The following is a 23,687-nucleotide window of genomic DNA, read 5'->3' on the forward strand; positions in this document are numbered from 1 at the left end:
GCCCACTAGTACCATTTGATTTACTGGCCCTGGGCACCTCTAGTGCACTTTAATTGGGACTTACCAGTGAATCAAATATGCTAACCAGGGATACCCAATAATAATCACAATTTACACATGGAGTACATGCACTTTAGCACTGGTCTGCAGCTGTAAAGTGGCCAGAGTACCAAAAACCAGCTAAACTGAAATCCAGCACACAGTCAAACGTATAGGAAGCAGAGGCAACAAAAACAAGGGGAACCACGCCAAGGATGCCAGGTCTAACAGGTTGTATTCCAGAACTTAATACAGACTCTAATCCAGAGGTCTTCAAGCTGAACTGATCTCAGGTGACTCTGGGAGGCTAAGAGGAGTATTTATTATGTGCCTTGGGAACAAAGACAAACATCATGCTTAAATTAGTGCTGTCTATTGTAGGCACGCAGAACTCTCTTTTTACCTCATGTCCTGGCTGGAAGGTGTCAAGTTGTGGGGGGTGAATAGTGGGGGGGTGCAGAAGAGGATTCCAAATAACCTTAAAGTTCTATCCCTTAGTTTCTGATAAAGGATCACATTGTGGATACTTGCACACTTTTATGGAGATCAGTCTGCCACTAGCAGGTTGAAGCATGTTGGCAATCATGTATTTGATTACATTTGATTTGAGAACATAACTGTAATGTGTGAATAGCTAAATATGTTAAGAGCTGCCAAGGTTATAAAATATTAAAATTAATGCGTTTGACATTCTCGGAGGCCCCAATTATTTTTTTTCCAACACAGGGTTGGGGACATGCGAGCAACATTAAAAAGTTTGAAGACCATGGGCTGAATATGTCGGATGCATGTGGACCCGTGGTAAAAGCCATATTGAGGGCGTAGTCTGGAAACAATAAGCGGCGGAGCATGGCACTAGACAAGGTTGTCCACTGTTGCCCTGTGTTTCGCCCTAGCAATGGAAATGCTCACCTGTGACATTCATACACAGAAGTGTGATAGAGGACTTAACTTGACAGGTGAACCATAATAGCTCTATGCATGGACCATGTATTGTCATTTATCAAGGGCTCTTTGCTTGATCTTTTACCTATGGTGGAAAATATAGGTTCCTCTCTAGCCTCTGACTAAACTGAGAGAACTTATGTCTGTTCTTCAAGCCAATGTCAACAAAGGCAGATCTAGGAAACACATTCCCATAGCCCTCTGAGCCTCTTAAAGCTTTTGATATTAGTGTGTGGATATATCACAAGCATGGTCTCACTGCAGATAGCATTGACGACGGGGGTGTTTGTAGCTCATTTATGCCCTAAAAGAGGCTCCATGTGTGTGTACAGAGCTCAGGGGCCATAGCCAAACCAAGGAACATATCCAAATATTTATACGCATCCTTGAATCAATTATCCTCATATGCCAGATATTGAGAGGTGGCAAGAGAAGAAAATTCATGAAGACATTTCAACATCAACCTCTAAACAACAGTCCTGGTGCCATACACGGAATTATATTATCTGTCAGTGCAAGATCAGTCTGTATTATGATAATATCTATCTGATGTAACAAGTGCAAAGAAGACGTACCTGAGGAACAATGATTGACCCGTAACTGTCAGCAGCATTACTTGATTGTTGTTACAGGTTGCTCCTGATGGTATGCCATTGCTGGCAGTGTCTGAAAAGAACGGGACTACCGGCTTGAGACCTAATTTGGATTTTGACTCAGTTTGCAAAGGTAGCATGCAGGGAATAAACATGTACATGAGACATGTAGTTTGGGTGTCCTGTGTGCATTTGCTGAAACTTGATGCATTTTGGGAATCCTCTTTGGCAGTTCCGGGTATATAGACTCCTCAGCTGTGCTACCTGCCTAACATGATGCTGTTGCACACCGTTGTCAACCCAAAATCAATGCTTACAATGCAGTGTCCTACACTAAATCATATACCTCCCCAATAGTTGAGAGAATACTTCCACTTCACCACCTGCTGATCCACAATTGCTTCATCATATCATAATGGATAACCCGATGGAAGGCTATATTTCATATTCCTAAATGATAAAAAGATGGAAGACAAACCATTCCATCTCAACAACTTACATTCCTGAAATAATAATACAATTAATTTTACCCCTCTCAAAAGACATTACATTAAGTAGTTGTTCTTGTGTCCATCTACATCATTTAAGTCATTAAGTTCTGGCTGCGACATTTTCATTATTAATGACTGACAACTGTTATTCAGAGAAATATGTAAAGCTGTACTATCTGATGCGGTCAGCTGTTGCATACTTTATATTTTTTAATTTGAATGCTCCAGTTGCTTCCACATATATTTTATATCAAGTACGTTAATAGTACATTTTAGGGTGCAATTTAAGAAAGTCAGAAGTGATTCTTTGGTTTAATGGACACAGATACTACTACCACACTTCAAACATTCTTCGGCTTTGTCTGTCTGGCATGCCATCTTTTTCCTGACCATCTTTACGTTTTTCCTCCAGTAGACGTCACAATTTAAGAGCTGAGTGAAAATGCCCCACCTTTCAAAAAGATGTTCAAATACACAGTCAAGCCTACGGGGCACATGCAATTCTAACCCAATTTTCGTTCCAATTGCCCTAATGGCAGGAAATCTTGCCAAGGTCAAAAATAAAGATGGAAGATGCCCTTTCTCAGCACTGGAGGAAGAATCTAAGCTTCATAAAAGGAAACATTGGATGACCCAGGATTCCCACTTGTGCCTCTCTAGAATGGTCTTTCAGGGGACTCTGCACACTGGTGCAGAGCTGTATTAGCCCAAGGCAGACTTGTGGTGGTTGCTGTAGTCTTGAAACTGTGGACGCTCTACGTTCTGGAGAAACATGTTGCTGTGATCTACCGGAGACAAGAGGGTCTGCAAAGCCAGTAGTTAACAGGAACTGGCCAATTATTTTCCAGTCAGACTTTAAGAAGGCTAAGAGTAGTCAATTTGGGGGCTGTCTCAAAAGACTGAGCAACCCATGCTCCTTAGCACCCTTCCTCAGCAGGCCAAAACTCAAGAATTAAGCATGCCTGGGGTCAAGGACCAGAATAGTCTCTTAGCCACCACACAGCTGTGGAGATACTGATCATTACTGACCCAACAAGTACACTTAAAGTACACACATCTATCTCTATCAGCCAATAAACAGGACACAAAGGAAGTCGTATCCTTCCTTCTGTGCCAGTGGGGCTGTGCTGCATTGGCTGTTGCCAGTCTTTCTGATGCATGAACTGCTTTAACCATTTGTAGCGCCTAAGGTGCCAAAATATCAGACTTTAAGCTTGCAGTACAACCCCGACCTAAACTCTAGTTTGCAGTTGAAACTAGTTGATCCCTTAAGTCTAGTTGGTGCCTCTTCACTGGAAAACTGGACAGCATCTCCCGCGATACATGGCGTTATAGACTGGTCCCTCAGGGATCATCAGCGTAAGATCACACAGAGTACTGCCTCTGGCCCCATTACAACATATTTTGAAGAACTGCAAGACCACATCGTTCTATAAGTGGTGTCAGTTCAACTGTGTCCCAATTGGACACCGATTACCATATGTTAGGTATGCCTCAAACTGTAAACCAAGAATACAGCTAACCTAAAATGTTCTATTTACTTTGGGACTGGGTGCACCATTTACTTTTTGGGTGGACTATTTTTGACCATTTTATTGGAAACTCATAGATCATTGCCTCTTCTACTTTGAATATTTTTGTCTGACATGTGCAACCACTGACTAAGTCCTCACGAAACCCATCCCGTAGGACAAAACTGCCCATACAGCTCTTATTACTAGTTGTCTGTGTAACCATCTTATCTACTGGTTTTCTAACTTAACTGATAATAAAAGTACTTTTATCTTGGAGGTTTCAGAAATGACTGAACAATGGGTTTATTGTGTACTTTCCAGTGCCATGCAGTACCTTAGCGTATAGACGCTACCATCTCCTACATTGAGCCTTGTACACATGGCTTCACTACAATAGGAGAGTCAAGTGTCCAAAGTGTTATCTAATTAGAGTGCTACAATACAGGTTGCCCTGCAACATCAGAGCTAAACAACAGTATCCATACATGATAGTGCCCAACAACAGACTGGCCCACACCCCCAACAAGATTTTATCAACAAACTTCCTGTGCTGGTTGGAAGTCAGTTTCAGGCTAAATTGGGAAGTTGCTTTGAGGTAATTTGTACATTCTCTATCATATACCCCGTAAATATCTATAAGGTGAAAAACTCCTCTTCATCTTATCTTGACTGTCTTGTACCCCTCATTGGCCCTAAAGAGCAATAGAAAAACCTCTTGAAAGTATAGCACTTACCAAGATTAATTTTATGCTCAAATTTTCTCAGAGCCTTGTCAGTTGGCGTGTATACTTTAGATGAGTTGCAAGAAAGAGACTGTTTGTTCTCCTGTAAAGAAAAATACAAAACAAACATCTTTAATAAATGAAGGTGTCATCACAACAGCACATATCATTTTACATGGATTCCAATTATACAAAAATGATGGTTAATTTAAAAAAAAACTTGAGAAACACACTGGAGACTGGTTTAAATTTGGGGATGTTTTGGTGGAGGGTGCACAATGAAATGCTACTTGGGAGCCATCTCCTCTTAAAATGTTAAAGTGAACTAAAGCATATATTGTTCTACTTTTGTACCTGGGTGTCTGGTGTAGCTTTTTGCAAGAATTAATGAGAAGGCAGAAAACGGCGCTATATTTGAACCAGTCTCTAATTTGGAGTTTTAAGTGAAGCACATTTATACAGTGTTTTAAAGGGAGAAGTACTTAAAAAAATATGGAAAGTGTGTTAAAATTACATGAACATTTTTGATCATGCACCGCTTAAGTAGTACACATCCTAATGAACAATGAGGCATATCTGGGGACCTGGTAAATCAAAGTAGGCAATCATACGATTTCAGACCCTAATGATAACAAATGTTTAGAAAACATGGTTGTATGTGATATTTGCATATCCAACATGACATAACATGCTTAGTGAAATCCAAAGCCTATTTGTCCAGGTACCTGCGGATTACTTCTTCGGGTAGTTGTAAGGCGTTTGGTAAGATCTCCGCTTGTACCATCCCAATCCCAGTCATCATCTTCGTAGTCCGCATCATCGCCATCACTTTCATCATTAATCTCGCCATTCTGAAAATTACTGTACTGTGTCTTTACATATGCAGTTTGAACTTCCTGTACATGCTCACTTAAAAAATGAAAAAAGATACTAGTTAGCAAGCATATTATGCAGAAAATGAAAATCGTGGCGAAGGATCCCATTACAATGTTCAGATGTAGTCTGAGTTAGGACATGCTGTTATCTAGAATGAAAGATAAATGGGAAATATGTTTTAGGCAGAGTGTAGCAGGAAGCAGAGTTTGCTGAAAGCTAGCTGTGCATTATACAATTGAAATTTCCTAAACCTGATACTTCTCCCTGATATATGTTGGAATTCTACGACTACAAATGATTTCTAATAAAGTCCTGTAAAATGTGTGTTGTTCCATTTTGCAACATTCAAACTATCCATAACCATTTTGTTTGTTCCACCAAATGGGAGATCAAATCCCATACTGACAAGCCACTACACAAATCTGCAGAAGGCATTTTGCAAAAAGTTCAACAGTCTTATAACAGCATATAAATTGACATCAAGCCCGTGGTCTGGTTCTGCTTTGTTGACTAAGATTTCAAACAGAGGAAATGTTATTGTGATATAAAAAATACAATTCACTAGTGGAAAGAAAAACACATTTACAGAATTCGAAAACACTCTCTTCACAGAAGAGTTAGAGGGTTCCTTGATAATGACATCTAGATATGCCTAACTATGTGCAGGTGCTAATGTTAGATGGGATGCTGTACATTCTAACTCAACTATACCCCCTCCACAAACATGCAATGAAGACCTTGAAAACCTGGGCATCATCCAACACGTATAGGGACCTATCCGTGTTGCTAGACAATACAGACATGAGCATGTTCAAATTTGCCTTGAGGCGCTACCACCAAATGTGCTGCTCTGGTGGATGCCAGCACCACCAGAAACAAAAAAATCTTCACCACTGTGAAGGAATTCCTCACCAATGGCTGTCTTCAACTCGATCATCCCTTCACAGGATCTCTGCAACAACTCTTTCAGCAACAAAATCACTGCCACTTACAGCAAATTCAACATGCAACAAGACATGACAGGCCTCGATAAACACCTAAAAATCTCATCCAAAGAACCAATGCTAACCACATGGCCCATCCTCACCCCGAAGAAACCTCTACCGTCCCGAAGTCTGCCAAGTCAGGAATCCCATCCAACCCCTGGCCCCACCACACCTACTCCGAAGGACATCAATCCATCAACTCCATGCTCACACCCTTTCTGAAAGCCTCCACCTCTTCCATGAATTTCCCAGATGCTTGGAACTGACCACTGCTAGAGAAATTGTTTTCAAATACTTGCCTGCTACAGAATGGTATCTGAAATTAGGTGGCTTAGCCTAGGGGCGCACACACTCTTATGACTGGAGGTATGAAATGTCACATAAGTTATTCATAAGTGTCAGGTGCTCAAGGAGGAGGAAGAGCCACCCAATTTTCCTCAATTGGGAAAAGTCCATTCAAGTCATACAGAAACTCAGAGCACTCTCAGTAAATCCATGCTGAAATCCTACTGTGAGTAGGTCTTTATTCTCATACTGTTGAATCACAATTGCCCACGCCAACACGTTTCGTCAAATGCTGCATGTGTCACAGCAGACTTTTTCAGGGCTATAATAAAATTAAAATATAAGAAAATTTAGGGAGAAGTCCCTATTTTTAGACAGGAAGAAGCCGTCACCCGGCTCAGGAAACCCGAATCACTGTGATCAGAACAAAGTGTGGGTGAAAGAGGTAACCGGTATATAGGGGAGGTTAAAGATAGACCTATGGCCATTGTGAGCCTATAATAAAGGGTGGTCACCCAGAGTGATAGTCAACAATCTCAGTGCTGTGGATGTATTAGTATTACTCAGAATCAAAAATCTGCACCCTAGCAGGAAATACCTGTAAAAGTGTCCCTTTGCCTCGAAAATCCAGGTATGAATATCACACCTTCTAGGTGTATCGGCAAAGTTCTCCATGACGTAAAAAGGATCCCCAGTTAGGTACTATCATAATAATTTCTCTCATTGACATGTTGGAACCAATTCTATTTCTTACCTTCACAAATCTGGTAAAAGATACTTTGTGGGGCCCTCTTCCATGTAGTGTATTCAAATGTTACCTGCACAGATCAGTGTAATGAGAAGTGGACAGATTTCTCCTCTATACTACAAATCCAAATATTCCTGAAATGTAGCATGAATCTAAGTGCAACACAAACATCCTTTGTTAGGCCAAAACCATCCAATACATGCAGTCTCTGTCATAACTAAGTCACCAATTTATAATGCACAACCATATAAATCGGTGCATAAAACCCATTGTATCCTTTTTTTTAATTTTTATGATGGCTCATGTCCATATGCGTGTAAAAAGCAAACGGGACTCAGTCAGAAACATGCCCATGTACGCTGCCCTCATAAGTCAACCAGATTTCGAAAATCTAATGCCCACTTTGGCAGAACATACTCAAATTATTAAACATACTAAACATCGAAGTTATGCACCAACAATCCTTAAGCACGCACCTTCATATATTGCACTCTCATATTCTCATAAAAAGTTCGACCTAGATAAACTGTATCCAAATGATACTTATATCCAAACATGTCCTGAGTACGAAATACAGTTGCGCCTTATGTCCAAACATATCCAACCCTTAAAGCAAGGACGCACAACCAATCTACATACCTTGGGAGAGTACTCCTGTGTCCCAGCAGAGTCTTGCTGGAGAAAGTGGAGTGCCATTTATACCCAAATACGAGTCCCTGTGTTGGATAAGCATAGAGGTAGGGCTAAAAAGTGAATTATGTCAGCTGTCGCCAGGGTAATCGATAAACATAGGAGTAGGACTAAACATTGTTAAGTGTCACCATAATGGAGTATATGTACATTGTGTAATCAATACACCCTTAGGAGTGGTAACAAGAGATAAATAATTCTCACCAAAGTCTCCTACTCACAAGCAACTGGTATTTCTGAAAAGACAGAAAGGAAAGGGAAATGTAAAGTAACCCCCAATTGTTGGGTAGTAGGAAAAAGATATGATTATGATAGGACCCAACTGTGGATACTTTCTACGTCTTAGGGAACTTTGCCAATACAGATAGCATTTGTGATGTTCATACAGGCTTTTCAAGATAAAGGTGCACTTTTACAGGTTTGCCTGGCTAGACCAATCTCTTTACTAAAATTCCACGCCAATATCTTGGAACTCCTTGATACCACATAGGGGGTCATTATGACCTCGGCGGTCTTTTCGCCGAGGGACCTCCGCTCCGCTCTGCGTATTATGACTGTTGGCTGCTCTCCGTCGTTATTCCGACGGAAAGCCGCCAACAGCTATACTTGCGGGCGGCGGGGAAGTGGAGGTTGCTCCACCTCCACCGCCACGCCAACAGAACACTGCCCAGCGAATCACGTCCTGTGATTCCCCGTGGCGGTGTTCTGTTGGCGTGGCAGTGTCGGCAGAGCTGCCCCCATGGCTCCCGTCCCCTCCCGGAGGATCGACGGAACAGGTAAGTCGATCATCTGTTAGGGGAAGGGGGTTGTGTGCGTGCATGGGGGTGTGCGTGTGTGTATGTAGAGGGGGTGTGTGAGTGCGTGTATGCTTGCGGGGTGTGTGTGTATGGGAATGAGTGCGTGTATGCCTGTGGGTATGTCTGTATGGATGTGTGCGTGTATGTTTGAATGTGGGTGTGCGTGCCTGACTGTGTGTGTGGCTGTGGACATGTATGTTGGGGTGTGTGCGTGTGTGTGTTGGTGGTGCCTGCATGCGTGTTGGGTGTGTGTGAGTAATGTTATGTTGGGGGTCGGGGTAGGGAGGGGGGCCCTGCCACCTTTGGGGGGTGGAGGGGTGGTGGGGGGTGTAGGGGAGGGAGTCAGGGTGGGGGTGGGGAGACCCCTATCAGTGCCAGGGAAGGAATTCCCTGGCACTGATAGTGCTTACCACCATGGATTTCATGGCGGTTCAATCCGCTGGAAATCCACGGCGGTAAGCAGAGTCCAAATACCGCCTGCGGTATACTGGCGGCCGCAGGGCTGGAGACCCAGGTGGTCGTTTCCGCCCTGGCGGGCGGGACGGAGAACCAGCGGATGACCATGGCGGTAACCGCCATGGTCATAATTCACCAAGGTAAGACCGCCAGCCTGTTGGCGGTCTTACCGTCGGTTCTCCGCCATCCGCCAGGGTTGTAATGACCCCCCCTTAGTCTGGTTTCAGACCCAACCACAGCACAGAAACTGCTCTACAATGGAAACTCCATGAACTATAAGAATACACAATTCAATGGATCTGCTCCTTTCTGCCCTGAAGGACCCAAGTCAGTCAGCCTGACATCATACACCTCAGACAACCGTGACCTCATCTGCAATGCTCTGCAAGGATCCTCCCTGAGCCGGACCCTCTTCAACGTAAGCATGATCATCCTAGCCAACATTACCCACTCTCTCAGCATCAACATCTTCTCCTACACTGATTATATAGAACTCAATCCCTTCCTCATGAACAAGACGCCCAGCACCAGGATCAATTTAATGCCTGCATGACTGTAATCGCCCACTGGATGAAGGACAACTGTCTAAAGTGGAACACCAAGAATGCTGAAATTTTGATCTTCGGGAAGAGCACTTCACTGTGGGACTACACCTGGTGGCGAACAGAGCTAGGACCGACAACAGCCCCCACTATGACCCTCAGGATTGTCATCAACAGCAAGACCCAAAAGTCAACACCGTCACTGCCTTATGATTCCATATGCAGAAGATGCTGAGGAAGAGTTTCATATGGCTCCTAATCAGAAACTTAAAAATTGTCACACATGCCCTGGTCACAAGCAAGACAAACTACAGGAATCCTCTGTATGCCAGGATCAACAAAACCTTCACCAGAGGGCTGCATGCCATTGAGAACTCGGGGGCCAGAATCACGCTCTACCTCACATGTCACACTTACATCACACCACACCTGATGGATCTCCACTGGCTCCCCATACACAAACAAGCATAGTTCAGACTTACCATTCACACTTTCAAGGCTCTACATAACACTGGCCCAACATACCTCAACAATTGCATCTGCTTTCACAAACCATCCAGGCAACTTTTCTCCTCTGGACTCCCACTTGCACACATCCCACACATACAGAAAACCAGGTCTGGTAGTCAAGCCTTCTCCTAGATCAGGCCCCGAAAAATCATAAAATGTTACTAGACCTGCAGGCCGAGTAACCTGAATTATCTACTTGACCATAACTGTAATGTACTTGACCTGTAAACGGGTCTCAATTGTGCGATCCTAGGCAAATATTTTACTTTACAGAGTCGCCTTTTTCCTCATTCTCAAACGAGTGTACCTTCAAATATGTAAGCTCAGCATTTCTTCTGTACAAAAAAAATCTTTGTTTGATTAAATGGACTAAACGTTTGCTCCATGTATAAACAGAATCTGGCGCACATACAGGGGACACATGATCCATTACGTGCCACTTAGTTTACTAATAGCATTGCTACCAGTCAGGAATGTTTCTAGGTTTATGTTTAAACACTCATTTGTAATAAATATATTAGTAAAGCATGTTGTGGTCGCACACTGTCATTTATAGAGAGAAGGTTTCCATGAAATGTCCAAAAACCTTCCTATTAAGTTGCAGCTTTACTGATAAAACGATAAAATGTATTACCAAATCTATAAAAAATCGTTGCACATCACCAAATAAAGTGTTATTTGTTTTCATCCTAGTTTTCATCACATAGTACAATGGGCATTCACAACTACTGAACTATATTTTGAAATGTTTGTACAGTTGACGTAGCTATTTAAATGTTGTTAGGAAAAAACTGACAAAATCCTGGAACACTGCAGTCAAAAGGAAAATTATTTGAAATAAACTAACTTTTGACCTCTTTCTCTGAACACAGAGCAATGTGACAAGAAAAATATTTAAAGGCCTCCTCCACTTTCCGACAGAACAGAACACTCGTTCTTTGTCAACTCACCAGAAGGGTCGAGTAGGTCTTAAAAATAGCTCGACCTGATAAAATATGACTCGTCATAGCGTGTGCGAGTAGAATTATTGAGGCCTGTAAATTGCTCCTAAAGCATTGAACAACCTGCTATCACGCATACAAACCTCCTCCTCACTTCTCTAATTCCTCAAGAAGCTGAAAACCTGTTTTTTCGAGTAGACCCACTAGGCCCTAGGTTTGTCTAGACTTTCAACTGCTCAGCGCCAGGATACCCTCCCAGGTGGTAGTGCATTTTACAAATCTGCATACTATAACATAACATAAGGCCACAGAACAATGAGGTCTTTCAATTGCTGTCAATGACCGGGAAATAATACAAACAAATTAATGACATTTACTGGCTGCTTCAGTAAGACTGGAAACTTCCAACAAAGTTAACATATAAATCGGCAGCAGGCCAGAATTTGATTATTACAAACACAAGCACTGGTTTGTAGCTTGTGTACACAGAAAGACACGCTCTGTGGATGATATAACCCAACCTATACATCATATGCACCTGATGCAGATTTCTATGTGATCCACACATTTAACGGTGAACGCATATCTAAATGCCATACCTGTTCTTGAATTGATTTGACTGTATCAGTGTATTATCTTGTGGTGTGGTTGTGGGACCTCAGCATGTAATAATATCTGCCACAATCTTTACCGGGTACAGTTAAGTTTCTTTAATAACCTAACTGAACTCAGTCTTGGGTAGCTGTGGCAGAGCAGTCAGGCTTAATCAAAGGAACACGTGTAAAGCATTTAAAAGTACTAAAACAGTCAGCAAGTAAGAAACTCAACACAATAAAAATCTGACACCAATTTATAAGAATAGAGTGTATTTGTAGCACAACATAAAAAACAAAAACAACAAACATCTATTCAGGAAAACTGAAGATATAATTCTTTTAAAAAGGTACAAACCTCACTATAATTCACTATTGGAAAATGCAATAAATCATTATAAGTAATTTAACACTTTTTAGCCAACCGGCTAGTATGGATTCTGCTCTTCAATTGGATGGGCCATAACGACTGGGGACATGTCACAGGGATCCCAGGGGTACATGGAGACAGTTAACTGGGTCTTTTCTGCACTTTTATCCAAAATCGCGCTCCAATCAGTAAGTGGTCCTTATACTGAGGATTCAGGATGCTGAAGAGATACAGTAAGCATTGCTGGAGTTACACTGGTATCCACAAGCATCAGGGGGTTGGTTCTGACCTCAGGACTCAATCACCCATGATGCAGCAGGAGATTCCAGAGTAGGTGCAGTCGCCACTGGTCAACTGCTCACCCATTTATGGTATGCTGAGCAGTTCTTTGCAGGTATGTAAATCTGTATCTTTGGGGGGACCATAGTCCACTTCAACCTCAGCAACTGGTTCAACAGAAGGGCAGGACCCAGTCATCTAACAGCAAAAATCAGGCATTCCTGGGCAGCTGGGCTCTAGAGGAGGGCAGGGTCCCATAGCTGTTGGTAGTCTTAAACCTTAACAGGTGGCTGGCGAACTAGCCATTGGAGTCACGTCTTTCATCCCGGCACAAGTGGAGCTCTTTGGCAGCACGAGAGGGAACGGCAAGCACAGTTTTCTTTGGGGGTCCCTTGTGTGCAGCAGGTGCAGTCCAGTCTGTGGTGCAGCCTCTCTTTTTCTGGTTCCAGGAAGTAGCAGGGCAGTCTTCTTTCTGTCTTTTTTACATGCAGTAGTGATCTCAAGATTGTTTGTCTGGGATGCCATTTTTATGCAATCTTCACGTGTGTGGGAGGGGAGGACTAACTAGCCAATGGGCCTTAGTTCCAACGCAGCAACCTTTCTCACTTCACATCACTTACTGGGGGTGTGGCCACCATAGAATCCCAGAATACCCTTCTAAATCCAAATCCAAGATGACGCAACCCTTCTTAGCCTTTGAGGATCCGTGGGCTGCACCCTGGTGTGTAACCAGCATAATGAGCCACTCCTCCTGGAAAACCGGTTCTGCAATGGGTTTTCCCCTCTGGGGGAGAGGGGAAAATGTCTGCCCACATAAAGGAGCAAGCCTGTTGAGGTGTGATCGCCATTTGCTTCACTGAGGCGGTAGTCTTACTGAAGCTGGGTCACCTGAGGCCACCGCCCCATAGTCATCCTGTTGGAGGAGGAACGCTCTAGGTTCTCTGATCCTGGGAGCGCTTCACACTTCCTTGCAGGGAGGCAGCATGATGTCTTGTGTGTCAAATGCTGCAGATAAACAGGAAAGGCTACTAGGGGTTTGGGCAACGAAGGGGTGACTTTCCAATGTCACGTTTCAATTAAAAGTTACCTAAAATCTGAATTTAGTAATGTGTTAGCTATAATGCAACAATTAATTTGATACCTTGGAGTACTATCTTTGGAAGTCCCAAATACAAGTTAGCACTTAGCACAATGGCTAATGCAACTCCATGTTAGCCAATAGAACCAGTGGCCTCACTACCATGAAAACAACAATTGTTAGCTTTCACTGTCAAGGCACCTTGCATTGCTAAGGCCTTCCTTAGGGGTGACTTATTTATAATAAAAAGGGAAGTTTAGACTTGACATAGCAAAATAAACCCTTTTTGGGTGAGTCAACAGGTTAGAAGCGGGCCAACTAGGTTGTGATGGCAGACCTAGATCCATGTTTTCACCGTGTCATTGTAGTGGTGGCATGATTAAGTGCTCCAGCTTAACATACTAGCCTTGGGTACCTCTTGTACCATATACTGTCGAAGTCTGTCTCTTGCTCTAGGCAAGACTGCTGGTCTAGGATGACAGCACTTTTGTTTGTAGGCGACTGGGTCTGTCCTACAACAAGTCACAACTGTCGGCCCAACCCCACTGGGCATAAAATATATATCCGCAACATGCTACAATCTTAGAGACTGAAATTGCGCAGGCAATTCCTGGTCTCATACTGTAACAGCTTTGTTGGTTCAGGACCACATAACTTCCATTTGTAAGTACAAGAAATGCTGGCAAAGGCAAGGGAATACCCTTCAGTAAACAGGCCAAGTTTGCGACCCCTGCATTGCATACGCCATAAAGGGACACCTGGGACCTAAAGGTTAATTAACTTTGGGTGTAGGGTCAGACCACATGTACTGGGGTCTGGACAGCAGAGCCCAGTGTACTATAGTCTTGAAAAACCAGCACTTACATTATCAAGGAGTGGGGGCAAAAAGTGTATGGGGGAGGTAAAGCTGCAAAACAACAAAAAAACATTTCTCTACATTATGGCATCATAGTTATCTATTTGATTTGAGTCAGGCAGAAAATATCTAGCATCCCCAGTTGCAATGGATCCAAGTATAATTTTGCTTGGACATACTCCAAATATGACTCTTTTTTTCTAATCAATGTAGAAGGTTGTAAGTGTAGACACTGGACACTGATGAGGAACAGGTCTTCTAACACAGGAGGCCGGACACAGCTACATGTACTGGTTCAGAGAAAAACTATATCTAGATACACCCCTAGTAAACATTATACGATATTTGGACTGAGGACAAATGCTATGTCAAATAATACAGGATGTGGTGAGTGTATTGAGTAAAGTAACGTGGGTAAATATATTATTGCACTGACTCAAATTTGCTGGGGAAGATGGACCAGCTCTGGCACAATCTGCATTAGAAACCGCCACCTTCCTTTTGGCTGTGTACTATTACCTGCACAAAAAATAAAGATTAAAAACACACATCTTTTCGCTCTTCAGTCACATGAAAATGTCAAGGAAAAAGGGCCCATTATGGGGAGACTGTAGGAGGCTGGACTGGCTTGTAGTGAGTACCAAGGGGTACTTGCACCTTGCACCAGGCCCAGTTATCCCTTATTAGTGTACAGGGTGTCTAGCAGCATAGGCTGATAGATAATGGTAGCTTAGCAGAGCAGCTTAGGCTGAACTAGGAGACGAGTGAAGCTCCTACAGTATCACAAGTGTCACTTGCACAATATCATAAGAAAACACAATACACAGTTATACTAAAAATAAAGGTACTTTATTTTTATGACAATATGCCAAAGTATCTCAGAGTGTACCCTCAGTGAGAGGATAGGAAATATACACAAGATATATGTACACAATACCAAAAATATGCAGTATAGTCTTAGAAAACAGTGCAAACAATGTATAGTTACAATAGGATGCAATGGGGACACATAGGGATAGGGGCAACACAAACCATATACTCCAAAAGTGGAATGCGAACCACGAATGGACCCCAAACCTATGTGACCTTGTAGAGGGTCGCTGGGACTATTAGAAAATAGTGAGGGTTAGAAAAATAGCCAACCCCAAGACCCTGAAAAGTGAGTGCAAAGTGCACTAAAGTTCCCCAAAGGACATAGAAGTCGTGATAGGGGAATTCTGCAGGAAAGACACAAACCAGCAATGCAACAACGATGGATTTCCAGTCGAGGGTACCTGTGGAACAAGGGGACCAAGTCCAAAAGTCACAAGCAAGTCGGAGATGGGCAGATGCCCAGGAAATGCCAGCTGTTGGTGCAAAGAAGCTTCTACTGGACAGAAGAAGCTTAGGTTTCTGCAGGAACGACAAGGGCTAGAGACTTCCCCTTTGGAGGACGGATCCCTCACGCCGTGGAGAGTCGTGCAGAAGTGTTTTCCCGCCGAAAGACCGCCAACAAGCCTTGCTAGCTGCAAATCGTGCGGTAAGCGTTTTTGGATGCTGCTGTGGCCCAGGAGGGACCAGGATGTCGCAAATTGCGTCAGGAGAGAGAGGGGACGTCGAGCAAGGAGCCCTCTCAGCAGCAGGTAGCACCCGGAGAAGTGCCAGAAACAGGCACTACGAGGATGCGTGAAACGGTGCTCACCCGAAGTTACACAAAGGAGTCCCACGTCGCCGGAGACCAACTTAGAAAGTCGTGCAATGCAGGTTAGAGTGCCGTGGACCCAGGCTTGGCTGTGCACAAAGGATTTCCGCCGGAAGTGCACAGAGGCCAGAGTAGCTGCAAAAGTCGTGGTTCCCAGCAATGCAGTCTGGCGTGGGGAGGCAAGGACTTACCTCCACCAAACTTGGACTGAAGAGTCACTGGACTGTGGGGGTCACTTGGACACAGTTGCTGGATTCGAGGGACCTCGCTCGTCGTGCTGAGAGGAGACCCAAGGGACCGGTAATGCAGCTTTTTGGTGCCTGCGGTTGCAGGGGGAAGATTCAGTCGACCCACGGGAGATTTCTTCGGAGCTTCTAGTACAGAGAGGAGGCAGACTACCCCACAGCATGCACCACCAGGAAAACAGTCGAGAAGGCGGCAGGATCAGCGTTACAGAGTTGCAGTAGTCGTCTTTGCTACTATGTTGCAGTTTTGCAGGCTTCCAGCGCGGTCAGCAGTCGATTCCTTGGCAGAAGGTGAAGAGAGAGATGCAGAGGAACTCCGATGAGCTCTTGCATTCGTTATCTAAAGTTTCCCCAGAGACAGAGACCCTAAATAGCCAGAAAAGAGGGTTTGGCTACCTAGGAGAGAGGATAGGCTAGCAACACCTGAAGGAGCCTATCAGAAGGAGTCTCTGACGTCACCTGGTGGCACTGGCCACTCAGAGCAGTCCAGTGTGCCAGCAGCACCTCTGTTTCCAAGATGGCAGAGGTCTGGAGCACACTGGAGGAGCTCTGGGCACCTCCCAGGGAAGGTGCAGGTCAGGGGAGTGGTCACTCCCCTTTCCTTTGTCCAGTTTCGCGCCAGAGCAGGGCTAAGGGGTCCCCTGAACCGGTGTAGACTGGCTTATGCAGAATTGGGCACATCTGTGCCCATGAAAGCATTTCCAGAGGCTGGGGGAGGCTACTCCTCCCCTGCTTTCACACCATTTTCCAAAGGGAGAGGGTGTAACACCCTCTCTCAGAGGAAGTCCTTTGTTCTGCCATCCTGGGACAAGCCTGGCTTGACCCAAGGGGGGCAGAAACCTGTCTGAGGGGTTGGCAGCAGCAGCATCTGCAGTGAAACCCCAGGAAAGGCAGTTTGGCAGTACCAGGGTATGTGCTACAGACCACTGGGATCATGGGATTGTGCCAACTATGCCAGGATGGCATAGAGGGGGCAATTCCATGATCATAGACATGTTACATGGCCATATTCGGAGTTACCATTGTGAAGCTACATATAGGTAGTGACCTATATGTAGTGCACGCGTGTAATGGTGTCCCCGCACTCACAAAGTCCGGGGAATTGGCCCTGAACAATGTGGGGGCACCTTGGCTAGTGCCAGGGTGCCCTCACACTAAGTAACTTTGCACCTAACCTTTACCAGGTAAAGGTTAGACATATAGGTGACTTATAAGTTACTTAAGTGCAGTGTAAAATGGCTGTGAAATAACGTGGACGTTATTTCACTCAGGCTGCAGTGGCAGGCCTGTGTAAGAATTGTCAGAGCTCCCTATGGGTGGCAAAAGAAATGCCGCAGCCCATAGGGATCTCCTGGAACCCCAATACCCTGGGTACCTCAGTACCATATACTAGGGAATTATAAGGGTGTTCCAGTATGCCAATGTAAATTGGTGAAATTGGTCACTAGCCTGTTAGTGACAATTTGTACAGAGAGAGCATAACCACTGAGGTTCTGGTTAGCAGAGCCTCAGTGAGACAGTTAGGCACCACACAGGGAACACATACATATAGGCCACAAACTTATGAGCACTGGGGTCCTGACTAGCAGGGTCCCAGTGACACATAACAAACATACTGAAAACATAGGGTTTTCACTATGAGCACTGGGCCCTGGCTAGCAGGATCCCAGTGAGACAGTGAAAATACCCTGACATACACTCACAAACAGGCCAAAGGTGGGGGTAACAAGGCTAGAAAGAGGCTACTTTCTCACAGAGACTTTAAAAGTTAAATCTCACAATGATTGCTTTAGACCCTTTTAACTATAAGCCTAACTTAAGATTTGCCACTCAAGAAAGACTAGATCCCTGGGTGGGATTGATAAACCTACAATGATATTAATAAAGTTGCAACTTATTTTTTCAAATCAAATTCTTTCACATGAATAATGGTCAGAAGCTGTTGTGGTCAGAATCACAATATTAGGCCCTAGTGCTACCTATACTATTCTGATACTGGCATCTTCCATCCAGAGTGGAGCCTCAAACAGGGGTATGTCCACAATATGTCTCCAAGTACAAATGATGCTTTGTTTCATAAAATGCATATTTTGTTTATATAATTAATGTATAACCTCCCAAAAAAGCTCAACTATTAAACAAACTACAAATTTGGACACTACAAGAGCTGGAGGGATCTTCACCAGAGCTACGAATACATGATTTATTATTGAGACAGAGCATCACTCTCATTCACTCACACATCTGCAGCAGAAAACATGACAGATGGGAATCTCATCAGCACCCCCAGTCAACAGAGATATGGAGAAGAGTAGAGTGTCAGCCAAGAGTGGTGTCAGAGGGCTGCAGTGTGGAAACAAGAAATAGCTTGGACTAGAAGATGTCTGTTCCACACAATCAGCTTAATCCCCATCCATTTGGTAATTGTACCTTTTGGGAAGGAGGTGCCAGCAGGGTTGTCAACCTGTAGGACACTCTCTCTTCCTTGTGGAGAGACCAACTGAGTCTGGCACCCATGGGGGGACAGAGAAGGATTAGAAGGGTTGAGGAGCTTCCATGAGATGAATGGAATAAGAAGACATCTTCTGTCAAGGAGCTGCAGGTCAGGACTGGCACCATACAGTAAAGTAGACATCTGAGTAGAGATTATCCAACAGGATGCAGGGGGCTGTCGCAGCTGAAAATTACAACAGCTTGAAAATGCAAAACTTAGCTATTATTGAAGGAACGAGGGCAAAGAACAGAGACTAGTGAATATCTCTGTCTACATGTCAATGATTCTGTACACTGGAGGTACAGAGAAGTTGGAAATCACTTGAAAGGCATGAAAATTGTTGGTGAGTAAAACAGAAACTGCATGACTTTATACTTCCAGGGCGCGCCCAGCTAATCGGTTTCAATGGCTAGTGTTATGTGAACAGCACTAAAGGCAAATCATGCAGTGGAAAGGCCACAGGACACTAGAAATTGGTTGTGCACACATACTCAAAAGTTGTTGGAGTGATAACATACTAGTTCCCTATTACAGAAGTAAATATCCTGCTATATCTTAGGCAACCCACGAGATATAACAAGACTCGCCAGCTCCCGTAAACATGCGGAAGCCTTATGCCAAAATATCGTCAGGCCGTCAAAAATTTACTTTTATGTCAGGCAAACAAAATGTCTGGGACAGTATGCCAGTACGGCTGACTCCACAAAACAGATGAAAGGGGATTATTGAAAGTAGGTAAGGAAAAACTCAAATAAATAGCTCTCCTAATGATGCTCCACATCTAGAGACAACTTCAGTACCTATTACGACAAGGTTGGGCAACCTGAAAACTAGAGTGCTGGCTGCAGAAAAAATAAATGGTTTGAAAGCGACAGCAACCTCATTAAAACTGCAAACTGAGGGCCTCCGGTGAGAACCAAACTCGCAAAGATGGCAAATGGATCTTCTGGAAGGGACACTTGCACTGCAATAATGTATTGAGGACTATCTTTGGAATATACTGGTAAGGAAGAAATGTCACAAGATACAGAAGTTGAACAAGCATGCTGAACTCCCACCAATCCACTAAGAAGGGCTCTTTTCAACAGCACTGATAAGAAGGTCCCTCAATTACATGCAGTGGGATGCAGTCCTCGGACAGCTAATCTTAGCAGCTAATCTTAGTCGCATTTGAAGATAAAACATTTTTTTTTTTTTTAATCTTCTTTAAAGACCTAAAGAAAGCAATATGAAATGTACATCTTTACAGGTCTAAAATGGAGAAACACGTTTGATTTACTGGGAATGGTTGAGACATGAATTCATAACAGGGAAGGGTTTTTTACTTTTGATAAAAAACACCCTACTTCACGTTGGAAGAGGTGGTAGTGGTTTGTTAATATCTATTCACTAATGGGCGCCTACAATTCTAAACACTGTTGATTAAACACAATACTCTCTCTCGTGAGTGTACAAGTGATGAAGATGAGGCACGATGTGCATTTCATGCGCAAATACACTTCCGTGTGAGAAGATGAGTACACCTTACGTACTTGGGTACCTCCACAGTAAAAAAGCAGGAAACTGCTTGCAAAACTGCTTGCAAACGGGTGTCTAAGGGAAGTGGGTTGTCCACAATAAAGTTAGGTTTGTTGTTTAACACAGTCTGTGAAGGTGGAAGCTTCAAAGAGGAAACAGTGGACAGAAGGGAGTTAGAAATAGTTCAACAAAAAGCATAAGTTCTAATACTGTCCTAGAGTGTGGAGCACAATATAACTTTACGTCTTAGGCAGCATGAAGACACCTGAAAGGTTGTGACTCAGGAGCAGCTGCATGATCCAGGAAATGATGTACAAGAAGAATGAGGGCACAATAAACCAAGAGATGAGTACTCTTTTAACTTACCATTACATATGGTTGTTTTCAGCTGTCCATAGTCTTGACTGTGCCCTCACGTTGATTAAAAAAATAATAATAATAAAAATAAAAACAATCAAGAACTAGGTTGGAGGTGTACCAGATCATTCCTTCGCTCATTTCGCAATATCCTAAACAACTCACAGGCAAACCATACCAATGTGAACAATACATTTTGGAAAGTTAACGCACACACAATTATGAGTCAAATGAAAGAAAGGTTGAAGCAGTATGCTGTAATAAAGCATTCTCCAGATGCATCATTCGAGTGATGTGGAAATCCCACAAGGTAGTTCTCAGGGGTATTTCATGTCTACGATACTAGGGAGTTAAGAAGTGCAATAGTACAGATACAGAGAGGTAGTTGTAGGAATGCTACTCTCGGGTGGAGCAGTAGAATAGAAAGGTGGTAAAATAGAGTGTTTGGCATAATATACAGAGTATTTTCGGTACTGGAGAAGTTTTAATGCAAAAGATATTTTATGTACCAATACGGGAAAGACTCCATAAACATTAAAGTGCTGACATTACTGCTGCAGAACGAGTTGTTTTTGAAGAAGAGAATGGGTTAGTCACAAAGGAACAATCAGGCATAAACTGAGTCCTTTCTACTTAGTACAAATCTCAGTACCAACAGAAAACAGCTATAGACCCTCAACAAAATTCTCGTTAGGGAACAGGGTATAACAGCTCTTTGTAACAGGACTCGTGAAGAAATGGAATTCTCCATCACAATATCAGAGGTTAACAATACTAAAGACATTCTGAAATATATATTCACAGCCTCTACATATGTCACCTTGAGAATGAGGAAGATGGGCAGATGCCCTTCTCCGCTATGCCTAGGTGCCTGGCCGACAGGGGGGAATTTTACCATATCACCTGGTTCGACACAATAATATAGAGGTACTGGATAGATATCACTCAGACATTCCCCAACATTATACAACTACATGTGGATATGTCCCTCAAGTTACAGCTAATGGATACAATGGAGGCGAATGTGAAAACTTTATTTGGTTTAGTTTGATTGCAAAACATACTACCAGATATTGCCTCTCACCCACCCCACCCATAAAACAAGAGCGGCTCCAACGGCTGGACAAACGTGCCATTTAAAATATATATATATATATATGAGATGTGATGTTGTCTGCATAAGCACTGGAAAACCTGGTAAGCATGGCTTAATACTCTGGCATTAACATGTAACTACATACTAGTAATATACCTCAGGGCCACAAGAACATGCACTTACTGCTCTTTCATATTACACTTTAATACTTTTACGTAGATGTACTATTCTAATATTATGTTTTAATAGGTTATTTTGCTAATGTATATAATCAATAAAAAAAAATTGGAAAAAGCCTATTACAGAAATCCTTAGCCATGCCAACTGCTATGTCAGCGACTGCCTTTTCCTGTTGAAACCAATTCAGCCTTTCCCGATTCCCTGCACTAGCACTCCTCGACCTGCTTGAAGAAGGTTTTCCTCCAGAGTCACTGGAGTAGGCCATAATATCTTTTCAGCCTAAAGGCACAATTTTTCCTCTAAATAAGACAAAAATAATTATTTGAAGGAAGTCTGTGATGAACAATGGCGGACTATTTGCAGCTATGAATGAAAACTGCACGACCCTAGTAACGATACCAAGTGATGAAGCTTTAAAAGAGGCATTCAGCTCATCGCCTGTGGATTTCAATAGAGCTATGAACTCTCCCAAGCCATTTGCATACCACCAGAATAACACTGCAATTTCTGTGAGTGTGATTATGTAATTCGATTTTAGGGGTTCTGTGCCTTTAGGTTCCTGGCAAAGGTGAACTGTGTGCCCCTATTGCCTCTCAGGGAATGTCTGGCATCTACAACCAGGCAGACAGAAATAGTTTGCAGGGTTGAATCTGCTAATAAGGGTCTTCATGTCCTTGCAATCATGTGGTAGACGCTCTCAGGAATACGTTCCCCTTGTAATGTCTCTACTTTTCTAGCTGTGGGACATTCATAACATTATTCACAGTCTATTCAATACTGCCATGGAAAAAGCAATGCTGGTGTCCCTCAACTGCCAGGCAGGTAGTCAGGGTTCAGCCTGGGTAGAACAATGAGACTCCTGTTGATGCTCACGGTTCACCTACAGTGCTTGACTACTGTCTGTCTGTATACAGTGTATGTACCTTCCATGTTCAATTCTGAATCACCTTGATTACTTTGTGTGAATTATTCTTCTTGTAGAACAGGAGTTCAAACTTCTAAGATAGTTAATGGGCTACTGGGTTTCAGAGCTTAGTAGCTGGAGACACTACTGGGCTTCTCGATTCTTATAGGTCTGGGATTCTTATATGATGGTAGGCATCTATTTTTTGTGTAGGGTCCGTTGCTCCTTTTCTCTCTTCCAGTGTCTTCTGGATTGCACACTGTTAGGACACCCGGATGACATCTGGGTTCACTCAAGTTGTCTGTATTCTTAAGTAACTTTGCTACTTCAATATCTTCAGGCATGCCATCTCTTTCAAGGGGAAGTTGAGAAGTGGCTGTAGTGTTGTACCTTCTCAGCCAATCACCATTTTGACTCACAAAGGTCCTATGCGATTTCAAGGTCTCTCATGGATATGTTTGGAAGGTTGGCTCATTTCATTTGAATAATGGTGCTCCATCTTTTGGGATCCAAAGGGGCATCTTCTGCTACAAGTGCTTACAGGTGAAAGTGGAAAATGTTCTTTTAGAGTTAGATTTCTGTCAGTTCCTCTACAAAACACAACATAGGCCTATAAGTAGCTTGGTCGTTGGCTAAGGCATTCAAATCACACAGGCTTTGTGTTTCTTCTTGACGAATGCATGGTGGAGGTTCACAGGTCTTGGTAAATCCTTAGATTAAGGGATGTGATGAGGAAGAGGGACAGTGTGGTCCTGACCAGATTAGTTACCCATAATTTTCTCTACTATGACTTCCTGGTCAGCCTTGCTTTGTGTCCATCCTTCAGCCGTTCATGCCACACTGGCCATAAATATGAAAGCTTTGTATCATACAGGAAGTCAGAGTGATGCATGGAAGTGGG

General features: G+C 43.3%; 1 protein-coding gene across 1 annotated transcript in view; it reads right to left on the reverse strand.

Moving 5' to 3' along the window:
• RIOK1 (RIO kinase 1) overlaps positions 1-23,687 on the reverse strand; it is a 297,153-nt gene that overhangs the window by 269,178 nt on the left and 4,288 nt on the right. Inside the window, exons 2-3 of the mRNA XM_069217290.1 lie at positions 5,030-5,213; positions 4,317-4,407 (exon numbers count right to left, since the gene is read on the reverse strand). Coding sequence (XP_069073391.1) covers positions 4,317-4,407; positions 5,030-5,213 — 275 coding nt within the window. The remainder of the gene's footprint in view (positions 1-4,316; positions 4,408-5,029; positions 5,214-23,687) is intronic.

Source organism: Pleurodeles waltl, chromosome 2_1 (assembly GCF_031143425.1).
Source record: "Pleurodeles waltl isolate 20211129_DDA chromosome 2_1, aPleWal1.hap1.20221129, whole genome shotgun sequence".
NCBI lineage: Eukaryota > Metazoa > Chordata > Amphibia > Caudata > Salamandridae > Pleurodeles > Pleurodeles waltl.